General features: G+C 49.3%; 1 protein-coding gene across 1 annotated transcript in view; it reads left to right on the plus strand.

The window, feature by feature from the left end:
* Positions 1-16,603, plus strand: part of ADCY1 (adenylate cyclase 1) — a 250,518-nt gene that overhangs the window by 95,921 nt on the left and 137,994 nt on the right. The window contains exon 4 of the mRNA XM_004386117.2: positions 3,738-3,849. Within this exon, the coding sequence (XP_004386174.2) occupies positions 3,738-3,849 (112 nt within the window). The remainder of the gene's footprint in view (positions 1-3,737; positions 3,850-16,603) is intronic.

The following is a 16,603-nucleotide window of genomic DNA, read 5'->3' on the forward strand; positions in this document are numbered from 1 at the left end:
CTTTCCTGCCTTCCAGCCTGCCTGCTTTCCTCCCTCCCTCCCTTCCTTTGCTTCCTGCCTGCTTTCCTGCCTGCCTTCCTGCTTTCCTGCCTTCCTGCCTGCCCACCAGCCTGCCTACCTCCCCACCTCCCAGCCTCTCCGCCTTCCTGCCTCCCTCCCTCCCCTTCCTTCCTTCATTGTCTGGGTGAGTCCCATGTAGCTCCAGGTTTCACTCAGGCCTGGCCTCATGTGTGAAGCCATCTTTGGCCTTCAGAGCTGGTTCTGTACCTGCCTGCCAAATTCTAGGCTTCCACATCATTGCTTCACTGCCCTCTACTGAATTTTCTGTCCCTCCTACCCTAAGCCCCCTCCTCCTGGACTTTGAGCTCCTTGAGGACAGGGGCCTGGCATGGGAGAGGCACTGCATAAATGTTGACTTATGTGGGTGGAGGAACTGGGGTGCCCTGGGGAGTAAGTTTTCCCACAGCAAGTGGAGGTCAAGGACAACACAGATGCTGGGAGCTCTCCTAGCAGGGGTTTTTGGAACTAAATGAACAATCAGAGACTGAGAAACCAGTGGATAGAGAAAGGGGTTTGGATGGAGTATTATTTGTAAAGGAGAGAAGGAAAAAAATAAATAAATTCTTGGAGATATAAATAAGCCTGAATTTTATACCAAAATGGAAGAAAAACACCTTTGTCCTTCTACCCCCACCCCTGCAGTTCTCTTTCTCAGCTTTCCAGTGTCAGTTAATGACACTTCCAATGTCCTAGACTCCCAGGCTTTATTCACCTTATTTACTCATTCATTCATTCACTCATTTATTCATAACACAGACATTGAAACCCCATCTACCGTATTAGCTGCTATGAGATAGAAATTGTGGTCTGCAGCTTCAGACCCTCACAGTCTTGTGGAGGTGGCCAGCCGCAGGTGGAGATGTAATGGGCCAGCAGCTGTTCTCACGTGGAGAGGGGTGGTGGACCGTGTGGATGGGTGAGGGTCTGTTCAGGGAGAAGCCTGCTGTGAATGTGGAATGGGGGTCCCCAATTTCTGTATTATTGAAAATGCAGATCTGAGTTAAGGTATGGCATCACGAATCTAGATATGAGACAAAATGTGTCATAAAAACAATGTTGCTGAAATTCTGCCTGTCTTTATTCATTTAAAGTCACACATTTATGCTGAGGTCTCAGAAAATCTCATAACGGTTTGCAGTGTGTTCACTGATCTTTCAAGTCCCTGTAACAGGTTTTTGGCTACAAGTGATAATAAGTTGGCCTTGCAGCAGCTCCAGGAACAAGGCAGTTACTCTGCCTGTGGGATGAGAGCCCCGGAAGTGGGCAGCCAGGACACTGGCTCAGATAGCTCAGTGGTTTGGGCCCTCATGGCCTTTCCCACAGTGTCAGAGCAGCACCCTGGTCATATTACAAGTCCCCTGCCTCCCCATCATACCTATAGAGATTCAGACTGCTGGGAGGATTTTTTGGGAGCTTCTCCCAAACCTACAATGCATGGAGATCTCTCCATTTTTTTCTTTTTTCTAAATATTAATGCGTTGCCGTAGAGTCAGTTCTGACCTATGGTGACCCCATGTGTGACAGAGTAGAACTGTGCTGCGTAGGGTTTTCTTGGCTGTAATCATTTCACAAGCAGATTACCAGGACTTTCTTCCAGGGAGCCACTGGGTGGGTTCAAACTGCCAACCTCTAGGTTAGTAGTCCAGTGCAAACCATTTGTGCCCCGCAGGGACAACATCCCATGAAACACTCTTGTGGAAATGCTGGGCTAAATGGTTTAGAAGTTGTCTTTCCTGCCTCTGTTGAGTGGTTGTTTTTATTCCTCCACTCCGGCTAGAACCAGTGGAGTCAGCTCTGACTCAGTGTGACCTCTCCGTGTCAGAGTAGAGCTGTGCTCCATAGGGTTTTCAGTGGCGGCTTTTTGGGAAGTAGATCGCTAGGGCTTTCTTCTGAGATGCCTCTAGGTGGACTTAAACCTCCGTACTTTCAGTCAGCAGCCCATGCACGTTAACTGTTTGTACCACCTTGGAATTGACTCAATGGTTTTTCACCCCACCAGAACATGAGTGGTGCAAATGGTTAATGCGCTCAGCTGCTGACTGAAAGTTTGAAGGTTTGTCCACACAGAAGCTCCTCAGAAGAAAGGCATGGTAATCTACTTTCAAAAAGCAATATTACAGAGTAGAATTGCCCTGTAGGGTTTCCAGGACTGTAATCTTTATGGAAGCAGATTGCCCAGGTCTTTTCTCCTGTGGAGCAGCTGATGGGTTCAAACCGTTGACCTTTCGGTTAACAGCCGAACTCTTAACCATTGTGCCACCAGGGCTCCTTGATACAAGCTTAGGCACCATCAGCCCCTGTTGCCCACTTCCTTGCTGAGGACTGTGGACCTGAGGAGTCACACAGGGCTGTGAGCCCCAGACACCACGCCCGGCCCTGGCGCCATGCTTCCTGCTGGGTTGCGGTAGAATGAGACCCTTCACCTTGGGGGTGCTGAGACAGAGCAAGGTAAGAAAGGGGGGCCAAGTTCGTAGAAATGTCTCACTAGCCTAACGTTGTAGATGGAAGAGGGCACATATTTGGAAACCCCTTTCATTGTAGGCAAGAATGGCCCTCTTCCTTCCCTGACTTGGTGTTTTCTGACTTCATATACGGGGTCATGGGAGGTAGTCTAGGTTCAGGAAGTCCCAAAGTTACAGAAAATCCAAGAACATTTTGAAGAGGCTGAAGAAATGTTTGGGGATTGTTCTACCACATTTTAAGATGTATTTTAAAGCTATAGAATTTTAAAGACAAAATCACATATGTTGATTTTTTCTTCACTTCTCAAATTTTCCATAATAAACATGTTTTAGTCTTATAAGAAGAAGAAACTATAGACAGCATTCTTTTTAGAGTCTTAGAGTCTCTGAAAATTGAGCTGTGGGTAGACACAGTCTTAGGCTAATCCTAGGTTCTGTAGAAAATGGAAAACAAACAGTTGCCGTTGAGTCAACTCCGACTCATGGCAACCCCATGTGTGTCACAGTAGAACTGTGCTCCGCAGGGTTTTCAATGGCTGTGACCTTTTGGAAGTAGATCACCAGGGCTTTCTTCCCAGCTGCTTCTGGGTGGATTTGGACTTCCAACCTTTTGGTTAGTAGCCAAGTGCTTAACTCTTTTTGCCATCCAGGCATCTCAGTATGTATAAGCTTCAACACAGAGACGTGTGTTTCCTCTCTCAGCGCACTGAGGCAGGAAGCCTCCTCTGCACAGTAGTCCTGGGACTCTGCCCTCTCCATTTTGAGGCTCTGACAAACCCTACCCAGTGCCTTGCTTCCAGGGAGGTCTCTCCAGCTGGTCGAAGGGGAAGAAGGGAGTGTGGAGGGGCCTACACATTCTTAAAGCTCATTGTGGTGCTCACATGCCGCTGGTCCCCTCTGTCACATGGTCACCGGGAAGAGGGCAACGAGAGGCTCTCCTGCAGAGTGGGGAGCGGGCCCACAGTGGCTCTGAATGATTCCCGCATCTGCCTCCTCCTTGGGCAGGAGGAAGTCTGGGGGCATCTCCGAGCCTCAGTCTTCTCACCTGTAAAATGAGAACAATGAAGCCTTCATTTCTGCTTGCTTTGAGTATGTTTGTTTTGAGGTGATTTGTAGATGTAAATGCCTGTATATCTCTGGGGAGCTATTATTGCTGAAATTAGGGGTAGTTTCTGTTTGTCGGGGGACAGACCGGCACCCCCTTTCTCTCAACAGCATTCTGTTTGCGGACATTGTGGGCTTCACAGGGCTGGCGTCCCAGTGCACGGCCCAGGAGCTGGTGAAACTCCTGAATGAACTCTTCGGGAAGTTTGACGAGCTAGCCACGGTAAGCACATGCTTTTCTTTGTTGGAATTAAATTTGAATTGCTTCTGGAATAATAGTATGCCAGGTGGGTTCCACACATCGGAAGTGTGAAGTAGACTGATTGCTAAGCAGTTTTGCCCAGCAGGTCTATGAGTCACTCATTGTTTTTAGCTTAACTCTTCACTGGTTCATTTCCTTGGACTTGAGCATTACGTTTCCTAGATAAGAAAATGCTTACCCAAGCACAGCGGACACACCTCTGCATCAGAGCCTTCAGAGACAAGGAGCCTGGCTGTTGTGCATGCAGGATGCGGGCACCTCTCGCCCTCCCGTACCCACCGCAGGCATTGCTGGCCAGCAGCCCCCTTTGTCCTGAGGCTCACTTGTTCAAGGTCTCCAAACTCTTCGCTGATGGACCAGGGTGGGCCTGGGAGACAGAGCCTCCTTTTTGCGAGGCTTAGGAGAGCCAGCGTGTCCCAAGCCGAAGACTGGTGGGCACTACCTCCTGTGTTTTGCTGACAGCACTGTGAATGGCTCACCCTCTCTCAGACATGGGGGTGGTCTCCCAGAGTGTGTAGAGATGAGCAAGGATCCCTTCCCTTCTTCCTTCTGCTGTGCCGCCACCCCTCAGGGAGTGGTGCCGGTGCACCCCTAGAGGTCTCTCTGTGTCACCTCCAACCCCAGGACCCCCAGTGCTCATGTTGAGAGGATGCCTCCACTTATGTCAACAGGGAGCCATCCAGCAGTGCTCGAGGAGGAGCTGAGGCCTCTACTCGGGCTCTGGGGCCCCCCGCCCAGCTTCTGGGCCTCTGGCAGCTTGTTCTGGTCTTGGCCACAGCCTCTCGGGGTGGTCCAGACTCCTCATCCTGTCTCCAATGACAAATAGACTCCAGCTTTCTCACACGACCGATGCTTAGCTCGCAGAAATGGGTGGGATCAAATGCAGTGCACCCCTGCAGCCTGGCCTGCCTGCCTGTTATTCTAGGTTACGCGGTTGCTGTGAGGCTTAACTGGGCCCCTGCAGCCCTTGTGCACTCAGGAAACGTCCACTGAGCACTTCCTGTTTAGTAGTGAGATCAACAGCAGTAATAACAGCAGTGGTATTAGTGTGTCCTTAAAATGGGCTGGGCCCCATTCTTAAGCTCTTTACATGAATTATAGGCCCATAGCCCTTTATCTGCAGTGCCGGTATCCAGAAAGCTCTGAAAACTGAAACTTGTTCTGAAATTCCTGGATTGCAAAACCTGACTATAGTCGTTGACTCACCTTGTGTGAACACCCATGTGTTTTCCTGAGGAAGTCTTCATGTATTGGGTGTGGGAGTGGGGGCGGTACTGCCTCAGGCCCCAGTGTGGGTGTCCGTGACATGCATACCACGTCACCTTCACCAGAACCCATTGCCGTCCAGTTGATTCTAACTCACAACAACCCTATAGGAGAGAGTAGAACTGCCCCATAGGGTTTCCAAGGAGCAGCTGGTGAATTCAAACTGCTGACCTTTTGTTTCAGTAGCCTGAGCTCTTAGCCACTGCACCATCGTGTCACCTTTACCAGATCTAAATTTCTTAATTCCAGTGTACTTTCTGCTTCCATGATTTTAGATAAAGAGATTTTCAACCCTTCCCCATTTAAACCTTTCCACCACCCCATTGTATATATGGGGAAATTGAGGCACAGAGAAGTAACATTACTTGGAACAGTCAAAAAGTTGATCACTTAATAGAGCTGGCATTCATACCTGGCATCCTCACTTTGAACTTGTGCTCTTGACAATGGATCAGAACAAGCCCTGGTTAAGTGAGGTGAACTTCAGCGGGCATTCAGCAACATGGACATATCATTTCCATGGAGGAAAAGAAGTCTAGCTACAGGCAGCACTGAATATAAGGCATCTCAGCCAGGGCATCTCAGGCTTCATGGAGGCAGCAACACTGGACTGAGCCTTGAACGATGGGTGGGAGCTTACTGGGCAGAGATGAAGGATGGAGGCCCCCAGGCAGGGGCACTGCTGTGCCAGGGCTTCCCCATCCTGGTCCCACTGCCGGGGGCGCTGGATGCTGAGGCCTTTGAGATGCCAGGCTGGGCAGTGGCCACCCCTCATCCACAGCAGACTGCCTGGATTTTAAAGGCCCTCCTGGGACCTATCCCACGTGGCATCTGCACCAGGCCAGGCTGCTATAACAACTACAGCTTCAGCTGGGCATGCTGTGTGCACAAAGCAGGGGTGCAGTGGGCAAATCCTGCTAACTACGTGGTAAGGATCAGCATGAATCCAATTCCCACCTGGAAATGGATCCAGTTCTTACCTTCCCACTTTTGCATCGTTGTCACCAGCCACTCCAAGTGGCACTCTCTCATTCTTAGCCACCTGGGTCGGTCTAGGTTGGGGGGTACCAGCTGCACACTTGAGTCCAGATAATTCCCTCTACTTCAGACCATACCAAAACCAAGCGCGTTGCCATTGAGTCGATTCCAATTTATAGCGACCCTATAGGAGAGTAAAACTGCCCCATAGGGTTTCCAAGGAGCGCCTGGTGGATTTGAACTGCCGACCTTTTGGTTAGCAGCCGAGCTCTTAACCAGACCAGTCGGCCCCTTTTCTCTCTCATCCCTAGCCACCCAGGGCTGGGTAAGAGCTCACAAGTTAAAAGGACACAGCCCTTCAGACTGCCGAATAGACAGATGCAAGCCCCGCCTGCCTCTTACTGCCCCTGTGGATTCCATGAGTCCCTGGAATGACTCACAGAGTTCATAGGGAATATACCATGCCGATTTGTCATAACCAGAAAGGATACAGATGAAGACCCCCATAGGATGAGGTCTAGGAGGGGTCATGGCACAGAACACCCGCCTGTGCCCAGGGAACACACTCACCCTCATGGGAGCAGATGCTCTTCTCTCCAGCCAGGAAGCGTATCTGAGCCCCTGTTTTCTTGGGCCTTTATAAGCTAGTCCACATGCTCCTTTGTCAGTTACTGGACAGGCTCCCTAGCCAGACAGGTGCCTTAGGGGTCATCGATTACTTAAAGGAAATCCTCTAAGGTCAGTGTTCCGAAAACCGAGGGTGAAAGGCCGTTTAAGGGAACTCAGTGTGCCATGCTTTTTCCCTGAGATAAACCAGTAAGCAGAGCCTGCAGCAGACACTCCCTTGGCTGCATGGTCCCCATGTTCCCCACGTTGGGGCCTGGTTTTAGGTCTCAGGAGCCCTCTGACGGGGACCCTTTCTCGAGTGGTCTGCACTCTTGGAATCTAGCTATGCCGGCTGCATGGCCTGGGGGGCTGCTCCCTGGCACTTGCTGGCTTTACAGCACACTGATAACCAAGTGTGTTGGGGCTGGGCTGGCGCTGCACTGAGGCCAGACCTGCTGCCAGTCTGGGAGCTTCCAGAGCTGCCCATCACAGTGAGCACCATTACCAGGTGACATCAATGTTCTGCTGTGTTTTCTTTGCTGCCCACGGGTATATTTGGAATAAATTTTATTGCTCATAACAATAACCACATCAGAATCTAATAGTGGCAGAAACACCCCTCTCCTTCATGAAGTTGTTTGACCCTCCCTAAGGCACTGGGCCAGGCAGGCTTACCCAGAAAGACTGGAACATGGCACTGCTGCGGGGGCTCCTGGAAGCCTTCTCTGCATGGGAGGAGGTAAAGTAAAGGGACAGGTGTGGCTAGGTACCTCGGGACTGCAGGAGAAAACTGGGATCCGAGGCTTGTCTCCTGCTTACTCACCTGGGCTCTGCTGGACTCCTGGTGCCTGCCTCCCCTGCCTTGTGGACGTAGAGAGAAACACAAGGAGATGGAGCCAAGTCCACCTTCTTGCTTAAGCTCTGGGTGGGGGCGGAGGAGGGCTTTTGTGGCTGCTTGTGAGGAGCGGGGTAGAAGCTCAGTTAAGGGGAGTCCTAACCTTTCCCAGAGGAGTGACAATTACAGAAATGTCTTAGAGAAAAGAGCAATCTTCCCATGATGAAGAAGAGGTGAGGAGGGGATCCGTGGCCGGGGCTGGCTACTCTGGGTAGTGCAGGGACCCAGGCCCAGATTTGTCTGAGACTCCACAGGCTGAGCCGGGCAGTGGTCAGGCTGGCTCAGATTGGCTTTAAGTGCATAGGGTTGGAGGACTGGGTGGAGGTGGGAGAGCAGTCGGTCGGTGGCTGCAGAAACAGGAGGTAAGTGAAGAAACATGAAGGTGGGACGAGGTGGGAGAAGGGCAGGGGTGGGAGATGGGTGGGCTCTAGCTGCCTTCAGGAGATTCTGAGTGGGACAGAAAGGGCCTGAGAAGTGTGGCTGTAGGATGCTCCTTACTTTCCACCTGGATTGGCTGCTGGGGCACTTTCTTATCTGGCACACTGAATATCCTGGGTCAGGGTTCTGTGGCCCCTGTTTGGGAAAGTTGGAGTACGATGTCTGCTCCCCATGTGGGTGGGTCTTCTGGGCCTCCCTGGGGCTGACTGTCATCAGATGGCCTCGCACGCCCTTGGGTTTGGCTGTTTGGATTTTCCCTTTTGACCTGTTGGTGTGATGTACTCTTAATAAGTACCCATATACAGCTCTCCTCCCCTTGCTAGGGTGAAGGAATGTGTGTGGGGAATCCCTGGTGGGATTCGGGTGAGGCATAAGGAAGTTGTGAAGGATGTAGGTGTGCCCTGTGTCCATGGGGCCACCCCACTGCCAGTCTCCCCTCCCAGTGAAGCCTCCCACAAGGGGAGTTCCAGCACCTTGCCTATTTTGGCCAGATGCCAGAGCATGGATGTCTCTCCCTGAGTGAGGGCAGAGGGCTGGCAGAGACACATTGCCTGGCATTTCTAGAGCCTTCTGCTCCTCCTAACCTTGCATTAGGAAGCTCCTAGGTTTTGTAAGCTTCTGGGTGACGAGGCTTGCTCTTCCAGCTTACTGTGAGCATGTGTTGCAGACAGGACGAGGGTGGGCCCTTCATCTACTGCATTTGGTTCATCTTCCCAGCAGCTCTGAGATCGGCGTCACTCCTCCTGAAGAGAGGGAGCTGAGCCGGTCAGTGGGGAAGCTGGGCTCTTGCCCTGGCCCCTTGAATGCCCCATGAGACTATCCAGCTAGTCTGGCGACATGGCGAAGATGCCTGCCTTTGTGCGTCCCCAGCACCAGCAGCACAATGAGGAAGACAGGAGTGGGTCACAGCAGGGCAAGGGGCAAGCTTGGCCTGACTGCTTGCCCTGCTGGGGTCCCAGAACCCTTGGCATTGCTGTGGGCTGCAGTGAGCTGTACAAGCTAGTGTTTGTTTGAAGGACTCACACCATGGGACATCCTTAGTGGGGACTGAGGGCCAGCTGTGAAGGGAACCTTGCGTCTCTTCATTCTGGTCATTTAACGTTCGACAGATATTTGTGGAACTGAACTTTTGGGAGCTCTATGCCCAGCAGTGTGCAGAGGTGTCTGTGGGAAGGCCATCGTGGGGTCCTGAGGAGAGCTGCACAACCAGCTGTGTGGGAGGGCAGATGAGGGTGAGGGTTGCGGGCCAGGGCCAGGGCCATAGCCATGGCCGCTGCCTCTTGTTCTGCCGGCTCGTACCTGGCACACAGTGAGTGATGCATGGATCGGCTAACAGACAAGTCAGACCTTGAGAACTGGGTAGGAGTTCCCCAAGTGGGTGTGAAGGTTTGGGAAAAGGGGCTTCTACAGGCACAGGAGCAGCATGGGCAAAGATGGAATGTAGGGAAAGGTGAGGCATGCAGTCCAGTTTTCATGACAGGCAGGTTGGGCCAGGACTCAGTGAACACAAGAGACAAACAGACAACTTCGACTGTAGTGGGATGCAAGCTCAGGGTATGGTTGGGAGATGTTCTGAAGCCGCGCAGGGTGGCAAGGTAAGAGTAAAGTTCAGCCCTGGGCCTGGGAGGAAGGCGGACTGGGCAAGTAGAAGGCAGGGAGGCTAGTGGGGGGTTGCTGAATCAGGTTCACCGTGGAGAATGAGGTTACATCTGGGAGTGGAGGCTGGCAGGGCTGGACCACAGATTTAGATCTCCAAAGAGCCGTCCTGGGGAAGAGGCCGTAAGCTGTTCTGGGTGGTCGTGGTTCCAAGGGGGCCAGTTAGGTTCACAGATGGAATGGGCACCGGGAGGCCTGGGTTCCTTGTGTCCAAGGAGGCTAAGAGGCAGCCAGAACCCCGTCAGGTATGCTGTGGGATTGACTATTCTGGAATTGGCATGACTCCACAGGCTGCTCAGACTGTGGGTGGGGAATGAGGAGAACGGGGGCGTTTTCAGAGGAGAGGAGCAGGAGGAGGGCTGGCTCTGTTGGGAGGGCTGAGAGCGGCTCCTCAGAGTGAAGTGGCCCTCGGGCTTCAGCCTTCATCTGACCTCACCCTCAGCACTGTTTGATACAACTGACAGGCCTGCTTCTTAAAACACAGTCTTCTTTGACTTTTCATGCATTCTTTTTGCCTGGAAAGTTCCTCCCCTCCCTTTCCTCCCCTGTTTTGCCATGTGTGGCAGGCAGAATCCTAAAATTAAATCTCCAAGATTCCCATCTGTCTGTTCAGTTAGACACTAAGCTAGGTGCTGCTGTTGAGGATTTTGCAGATATGACGAAAGTCCAAGTCAGGTGACCGCCAATCAGGAGATTGTCTAGGTGGGCCTGACCCCATCAGCTGAGCCCTTGAAAAACAGAGCATTTTCTCCAGCTGGTGACAGGAGGGGAAGTCAGAGACTTGAAGCATGAGGGGGATTTAAGGTACCATTGCTGATTTGAAATGCAGGATGTCATGTGCCAAGGAGCAAGAGCAGACCCTGGCTGACAGCCAGCAAGGGACAGGACAGGATCTCAGTCCTACAGCCACAACGGACTAGATTCTACCAACAACCTGAGGGAGCCTGGAAATGGATTCTTCCCCAGAGTCCCGAATAAGAGCCCAGCCCAGCCAATGCCTTGATTTTGGCCTTGTGAGACACGGAGCAGAGAACCCAGATGAGCCACGCTGGACTTCTGACCTACAGAACTTGAGCTCATAAATGGGGGATGTTTTAAGATGCTAAGTTTGTGGGAACTTGTTACACAGCTTGGAAAATTAAGACGCCAGGGTAAGCTGGACCCAGTCTTCAGGATTCAGTCCCACTGATTCTTCCTCCCTCAGCACACCTGCCCTGAAACTCAGGTCATTTCATGTGTTCCTCTCAGGACCCTGTTCTTCCTTTGTGATGTGCACCTCTGTTGTGTTTCTCACCTAGAGAGCAGGGTCTTCTCCATTTCGTCACTGTAGTTTTTCAGTATGCTGGACCCGGAACATGGAAAGAGCTCACAATTTGTATGTTCAGGCATTTATGTGTATACAGGCATTATGTGTGTGCAAACATTATATGTGTGCAAATATTATATGTGTGCAGGCATTCATGTGTGTGCAAGCATTTAACCTCCACTTCCACAGCTGCTGATGCTCTTGAATATCTCACCACTGAGGCCCCTGCCATGGGATGGTGATGCTAAACATCAGACGGACTTTAGTTGGTTTAGTACTGCTTTTAGCGTTCCCTCCAGACAGCACCTCTCAGACAGTGTCCCCTTCACTGCCCGCGCTCAGCAGATTGCCGCCACAGCCAGTCCTTGGTTGGCCACTGCTCTTGAGTGAAACATCTTGCTCTCAGTGAATTGTTGTTCCGTTCCCTGTGCTCCCAGCCTCCCACTTGACATCTTGTCTTCAAGTGTAGCAGGCTCAGGAGAAATTGCCTCTTTTCATTTTACGAGACATGGAAGGGATGGGTGAGGCTGTAGATTGTGTAACTTCTCTTTCTACAAGAACATCCAAGCACTCTTCCCGCATAACGCTAGAACAGTTTCACAGACTCATCGGAGGTTTGAAATGGAGACCTTAGACATCTGTTGCCCCAGCTTTCCAAGTGCAAGTGAAAACGAACTCTGGGGGAGATAGTGCTCACTCCCTGCCCAAAGGGGCATCATTTAACGAGTGACCCAGTAATTGTTCAGATATGGAAAAGGAAAATTCCAAAGCAAGGGGCCCCAGAAGGGAGAGTTTGAATGTCAGTGTTAAAGCCCATCCCATGTACATCTTAAACAGTTTGCTCTTCTGGTGAAGTTAAATTCCTCAGTGTGAGTGAGGGCCCACCCAAGAGTGAAGGGCACATCCTGGGGCCCCAGGGCCTGTGACTAAAGCATAGGATAGTCTAGTTATATCTACGCTGATTACACAGAAGGACCGAGAGCCATCGGCAGCTGAGGTTAGCTCCGTGTTTTTGTGACTGATGTGGTTGTTTTTGAATAGTGTTTCCTATAAAATCCGTATTATGTAAGAAACAAAACCAAGACTTAATTAAAAGTTTAGGAAGCTTTATAGGAAATATTTTTGGGACAGAACTTCATTTTTTAATTAATAATTTTCAGTTGGGTTTGAACACTCCCTCAGTGCAGTAGAAAAGCAGGCTCCTGGGGAATTGGCCCAGCAATTGTGGAGTGCTGTATGGGGGAGAAACTGATTCGAGGAAGGGGAGAAAGCCTGGCGTATATGAATGCTGACTCGACACCCCGTGCAGGGACAGGCATCCACACAGCTGACAATGTGTGCCGATCTCACAGGGAGAAAGGCTTGTCTGCACGGTAAACACCAAAGACGAGACTGGGATCAGGGAAGTTAAGGGGCTTTTCCAAGTTCACACAGCAGAGGGGAGATTTGAACTCTGTTTGTCTAAACTCTTTCACGTCTCCTATAACACAGGGTATATATTCTGCTGAATCACCACATTTTGAAATTTCACACAATAAAAGTTAACGAGGAAAATAGGGGTGGGGCAGGAAACTCTAGACTTTTCATAGTTTCATAAGTAATACACAAATACACACACTAAGGACAAACTCAGTAAAAATGCTATCAGAGTTTTGAATACCTTAAAACTGCTAATAAATGAGGGAATGCTCTAGAAAATATCACTTTTCCTTGGCAAAGGACATACAGAGGACGCAGTGGACTTGCGTGTGTTCGAGTGTGGGAATTTCTGAGTTACAGAGAAGGGGAGAAAGGAAGATGTTTCAGTTACCTACAACTGTGTAACAAATGTGTGTGTACGTACGTGAGTGTGTGTGTGTATTTGTATACAAAACCCCAAAACGAAACCCACTGACATCGAATCAATTCCAACTCATAGCGACCCCGTAGGGTTTTCAAGGCTGTAAATCTCAATGGAAGTAGACAGCCACATGGGAAGTAGACAGCCACATGGGAAGTAGACAGCCACCTGCAGAGCCACTGGCGGTTTTGAACCACGACCTTTTGGTTAGCGGTCGATCACTTTAACCACTGCACCACTGTGGTATCTGTATTCCTTTGCAAGTCCCTGCATTCGATTGGAGGCAGTTTCTTGATGTTACTTGGTAGCAAAACGTGTCAGCTCATGAGAAACTTAGAATGAGCTGACATGAGTTCTTCTTTGGGGGATTTTATCCTTCAGTTTACCTCCCATGTGTGGGCAAGTGTGTGTGTTACAGACACTTGTTGCGGGGTGGAGGTGTTACCCCTGCCTCCAAGAGGGCTGCAGAGGATCGGTTTCTTCCAGAACCCATGGCTGCTCAGTGGCTCCACATCACCTAGCTCCACGGGTAGTTCTCAGCCAGGCGTTGGCAATCTTGTGTGAAGGACCAGGTAGTAAATATTATAGACTTCAAGGGCCAGATGGTCTCTGTCACAACTCAACACTGTCATTGGAACACGAAAGTAACTTCAAATATATTTAAGCAGATGGGCACACTGTGTTCCGATAAATTTGTATATAAAAAGATGAAGGTGATCCACTGGCCATGGTTTGCCAACCCCTGCTGTAAACCATGAAGCTCTGAATGGAGTTAAGTTTATTTAAAAAATTGCATTCTCTCTGTCTTCACTGTGTGCCTTCCCAGCACCTGGGTGGCTGCAGCTGGCCTGGTGGCCCCAGGACCCATGGGGGATGCTCTGGGCATTTGGCCTATCATGATGCAGAGCCCAGCAGTGCCCTGTATTCCTGGCACTGGTTCTGGATGGCAGGGCTTAGCACATTCAGGCGGAGGCCAGGCCTATCCCTGAGCTGGAACTCACCTTTGAATTCTACTGGCTGGGAACCAACTAGAGGTGCAGCCGGAACCCAGGGAGCAGAACTGCACAGACAGACAAACCTCCAACTGAGTGAGCACCCCAGTGCATGAAAGCACCGCCTTTAATAACTGAAACCTCTGCTGCCAATACCGGCTTGTTCCCCAGGGAAAAGATTCTTTGAGTTTGAGCAGAAGGGAGTCTTTCCTGCTCTTTAGTGGCACAGTGTGAGTGGGGTCGGCGTGGCTGTGAAGCACATGGGCCGTGGCTGCATGGGCACAGAGGAAAGGTGACATGGAGTGCTGCACCAGCAGCCAGCAGGAGGCAGGATGGGCATGCTGGGACCACAGCGGGGTGACATGAGTACCCCAGCTGGGGGTGCACTGTGGCCACGCCATTTGCAGGGGCCTAAGAAATGGTGACACTTAACTGTTGTACAACAAGACAGCCTAGGTGTGATGCAGACTGTGCCCAGCACAGCCCTGGACTACTGACTTAGAAGATACGGGTTTAGCAGTTGCTAGATGCTGCCCATGGAGCCTCCTCTGGGAGATGATGTTGCCGTACACCCTGCGGACGAGGGGAGTTTATGACATGGAGGAAGAGGTAAGGACGTCCAGGCCATGGGAGGAGGCTGCACAGAGCAGACATTGGGCGAGCCCTGGGGCTTACCTGCAAGAGCATGATTTTTCTCTTTGTGAAAGTGAAATACAGAAAACAAAGCAGTTTTTCCAAAGCCACACTTCTAAGAAATTACAGTTAAAACCTCTAGTCAAACTTGAAAGCAGAGACTCAAAAAAAAGAGTCATGTACACCAATGTTCATTGCAGTGCTATTCACAATAGCCAAAAGGTGGAAACAACCAAAATGCCCATCAACAGATGAATGGATAAACAAAATGTGGCACATATATACAATGAAATAGTACTCAGCCATAGGAGAAACGAAGTCTTGATACATACTACAGTATGCATGGTGATGGAAGACATTGTGCTGAGGGAAGTAAGTCAATCACAGAAGGACAATTATTGTATGACCTTACTTACATAAAACAAGAACAGGCATAGAGACTAAAGTGTATTAGTGGTTACCAGGGGCAGAAGGGAGGGGAAAAGTGGGGGTTAATAGTGACAGGAAAATCACATTGGTTAAGGGTAGGGTTGCACAGCCAGTTATTGTAATTGCTGTCAGTAAGTTATACACCTGTAAAAAGCTGAATTGGCAAAAACAAAAAAACAAAAAACCTCTAGCCAATTTATCACAGCTTTGTTTTTATTATTTTTTTAACACAAACTTTTTTTTGTTTTGGTGTCTTCAGGGAAAATATTTATTGAGAAAGGTTCTAAGATTTGTATATTTCATGAGTGACTTTGGCGTACAGAGTGAATCTGTAAGTATTCCTAGGAAAGCTTTAAATGATAAGTCTGTTTCCAGCCATCTGCCATGCTTGCTTCTCCCAGCAAATACTCCGAGTGCGTCCAGTACATGCCGTCTGTGCTAAACGCTCACCCAGCCACCGAGGCCTGTGAGTTCTACAGGTTAAGCACCTCTAAGGTAGGTCTACTTCTTCTTCCCCACAGCATTGCTGGCTGTCAGCCCCCCTCCTCCCTGCAGCAGCTTCCAAATGGGCTGCCCGCCCTGGCCTGGCTCTGCAGATCCCCCCCTGCAGCCCGGGTGGACCTGTTCATAGATCCCTTCTTTAAAACCTGTCTTTGGCTTCCCACTGCCTTAGTGGCAGAGAGGGCGCTTCACTTTTTTTTAAAAAAACTTATTGAGGTACAATTGATACACAATAAACTGTCCATTTTTATAGTGTACAGTTAATAAGTTTTGACCTATGTATACATGCATGAAACCATCACCACAATCCAGATAATGAACATATTTATCACCTTCGAAAGTTTCCTTGAGTCCTTTGTAATTCCTCATCCTCACCTCGTATTCCTTCCTCATCCTTGTTCCCAGGCAACTACTGAACTACTGATCTGATTTCTGTCACTATAGATTAGCTAGATAGATAAAGAGGGAGAGATGGAATAATATATAGAGATACATGGAATAATACAGTATATATTCTATATTATCTGGCTTCTTTCATTTAGTATAATTGTGTTAAGATTCATCCATGTTGTTGCTGTATCAGGAGTTTATTCCTTTTATTGCTGTGTAGTATTCTATTGTATGACTGTACTAAGGTTTGTTCATCCATTTACCTCTTGATGGACATTTGAGTTCTTTCTAGGTTTTGACTATTATAAATAAAGCTGCTATGAACGTTTGTGTACAAGTTTTTACATGGACATGTACTTTCTTCTCATTTGAGTATATAATAAGAGTGGAATGGCTAGATCATATGGTAGATATATGTTTAACTTTGTAAAGAACTGCCAAACTGTTACCCCAATGGTTGTATCATTTTGCATTCCCACCAGCAGTGTATAAGAGTTCCATTTCCTCTACGTCTTCGCCAACACTTCGTATTGGCAGTCCTTTAAATTGTAGCCGTTCTGATAGCTGTGTGGTGATATTTCATTGTGATTTTAATTTTAATTTCCCTAATGATGAATGCTGTTGAGTGTCTTATCTTTGCTTATGGACCATCCATGTATCTTCTTTGGTGAGGTTTTTTTATTTTTTTTAAAATATTTTATTGTACTTCAGGTGAAGGCTTACAGAACAAATAGTTTCTCATGAAACAGTAGTACACATGTTGTTTTATGACATTGGTTAACAAC

The sequence above is a fragment of the Trichechus manatus genome, unplaced genomic scaffold (assembly GCF_000243295.1).
Source record: "Trichechus manatus latirostris isolate Lorelei unplaced genomic scaffold, TriManLat1.0 scaffold00155, whole genome shotgun sequence".
NCBI classification, from domain to species: domain Eukaryota; kingdom Metazoa; phylum Chordata; class Mammalia; order Sirenia; family Trichechidae; genus Trichechus; species Trichechus manatus.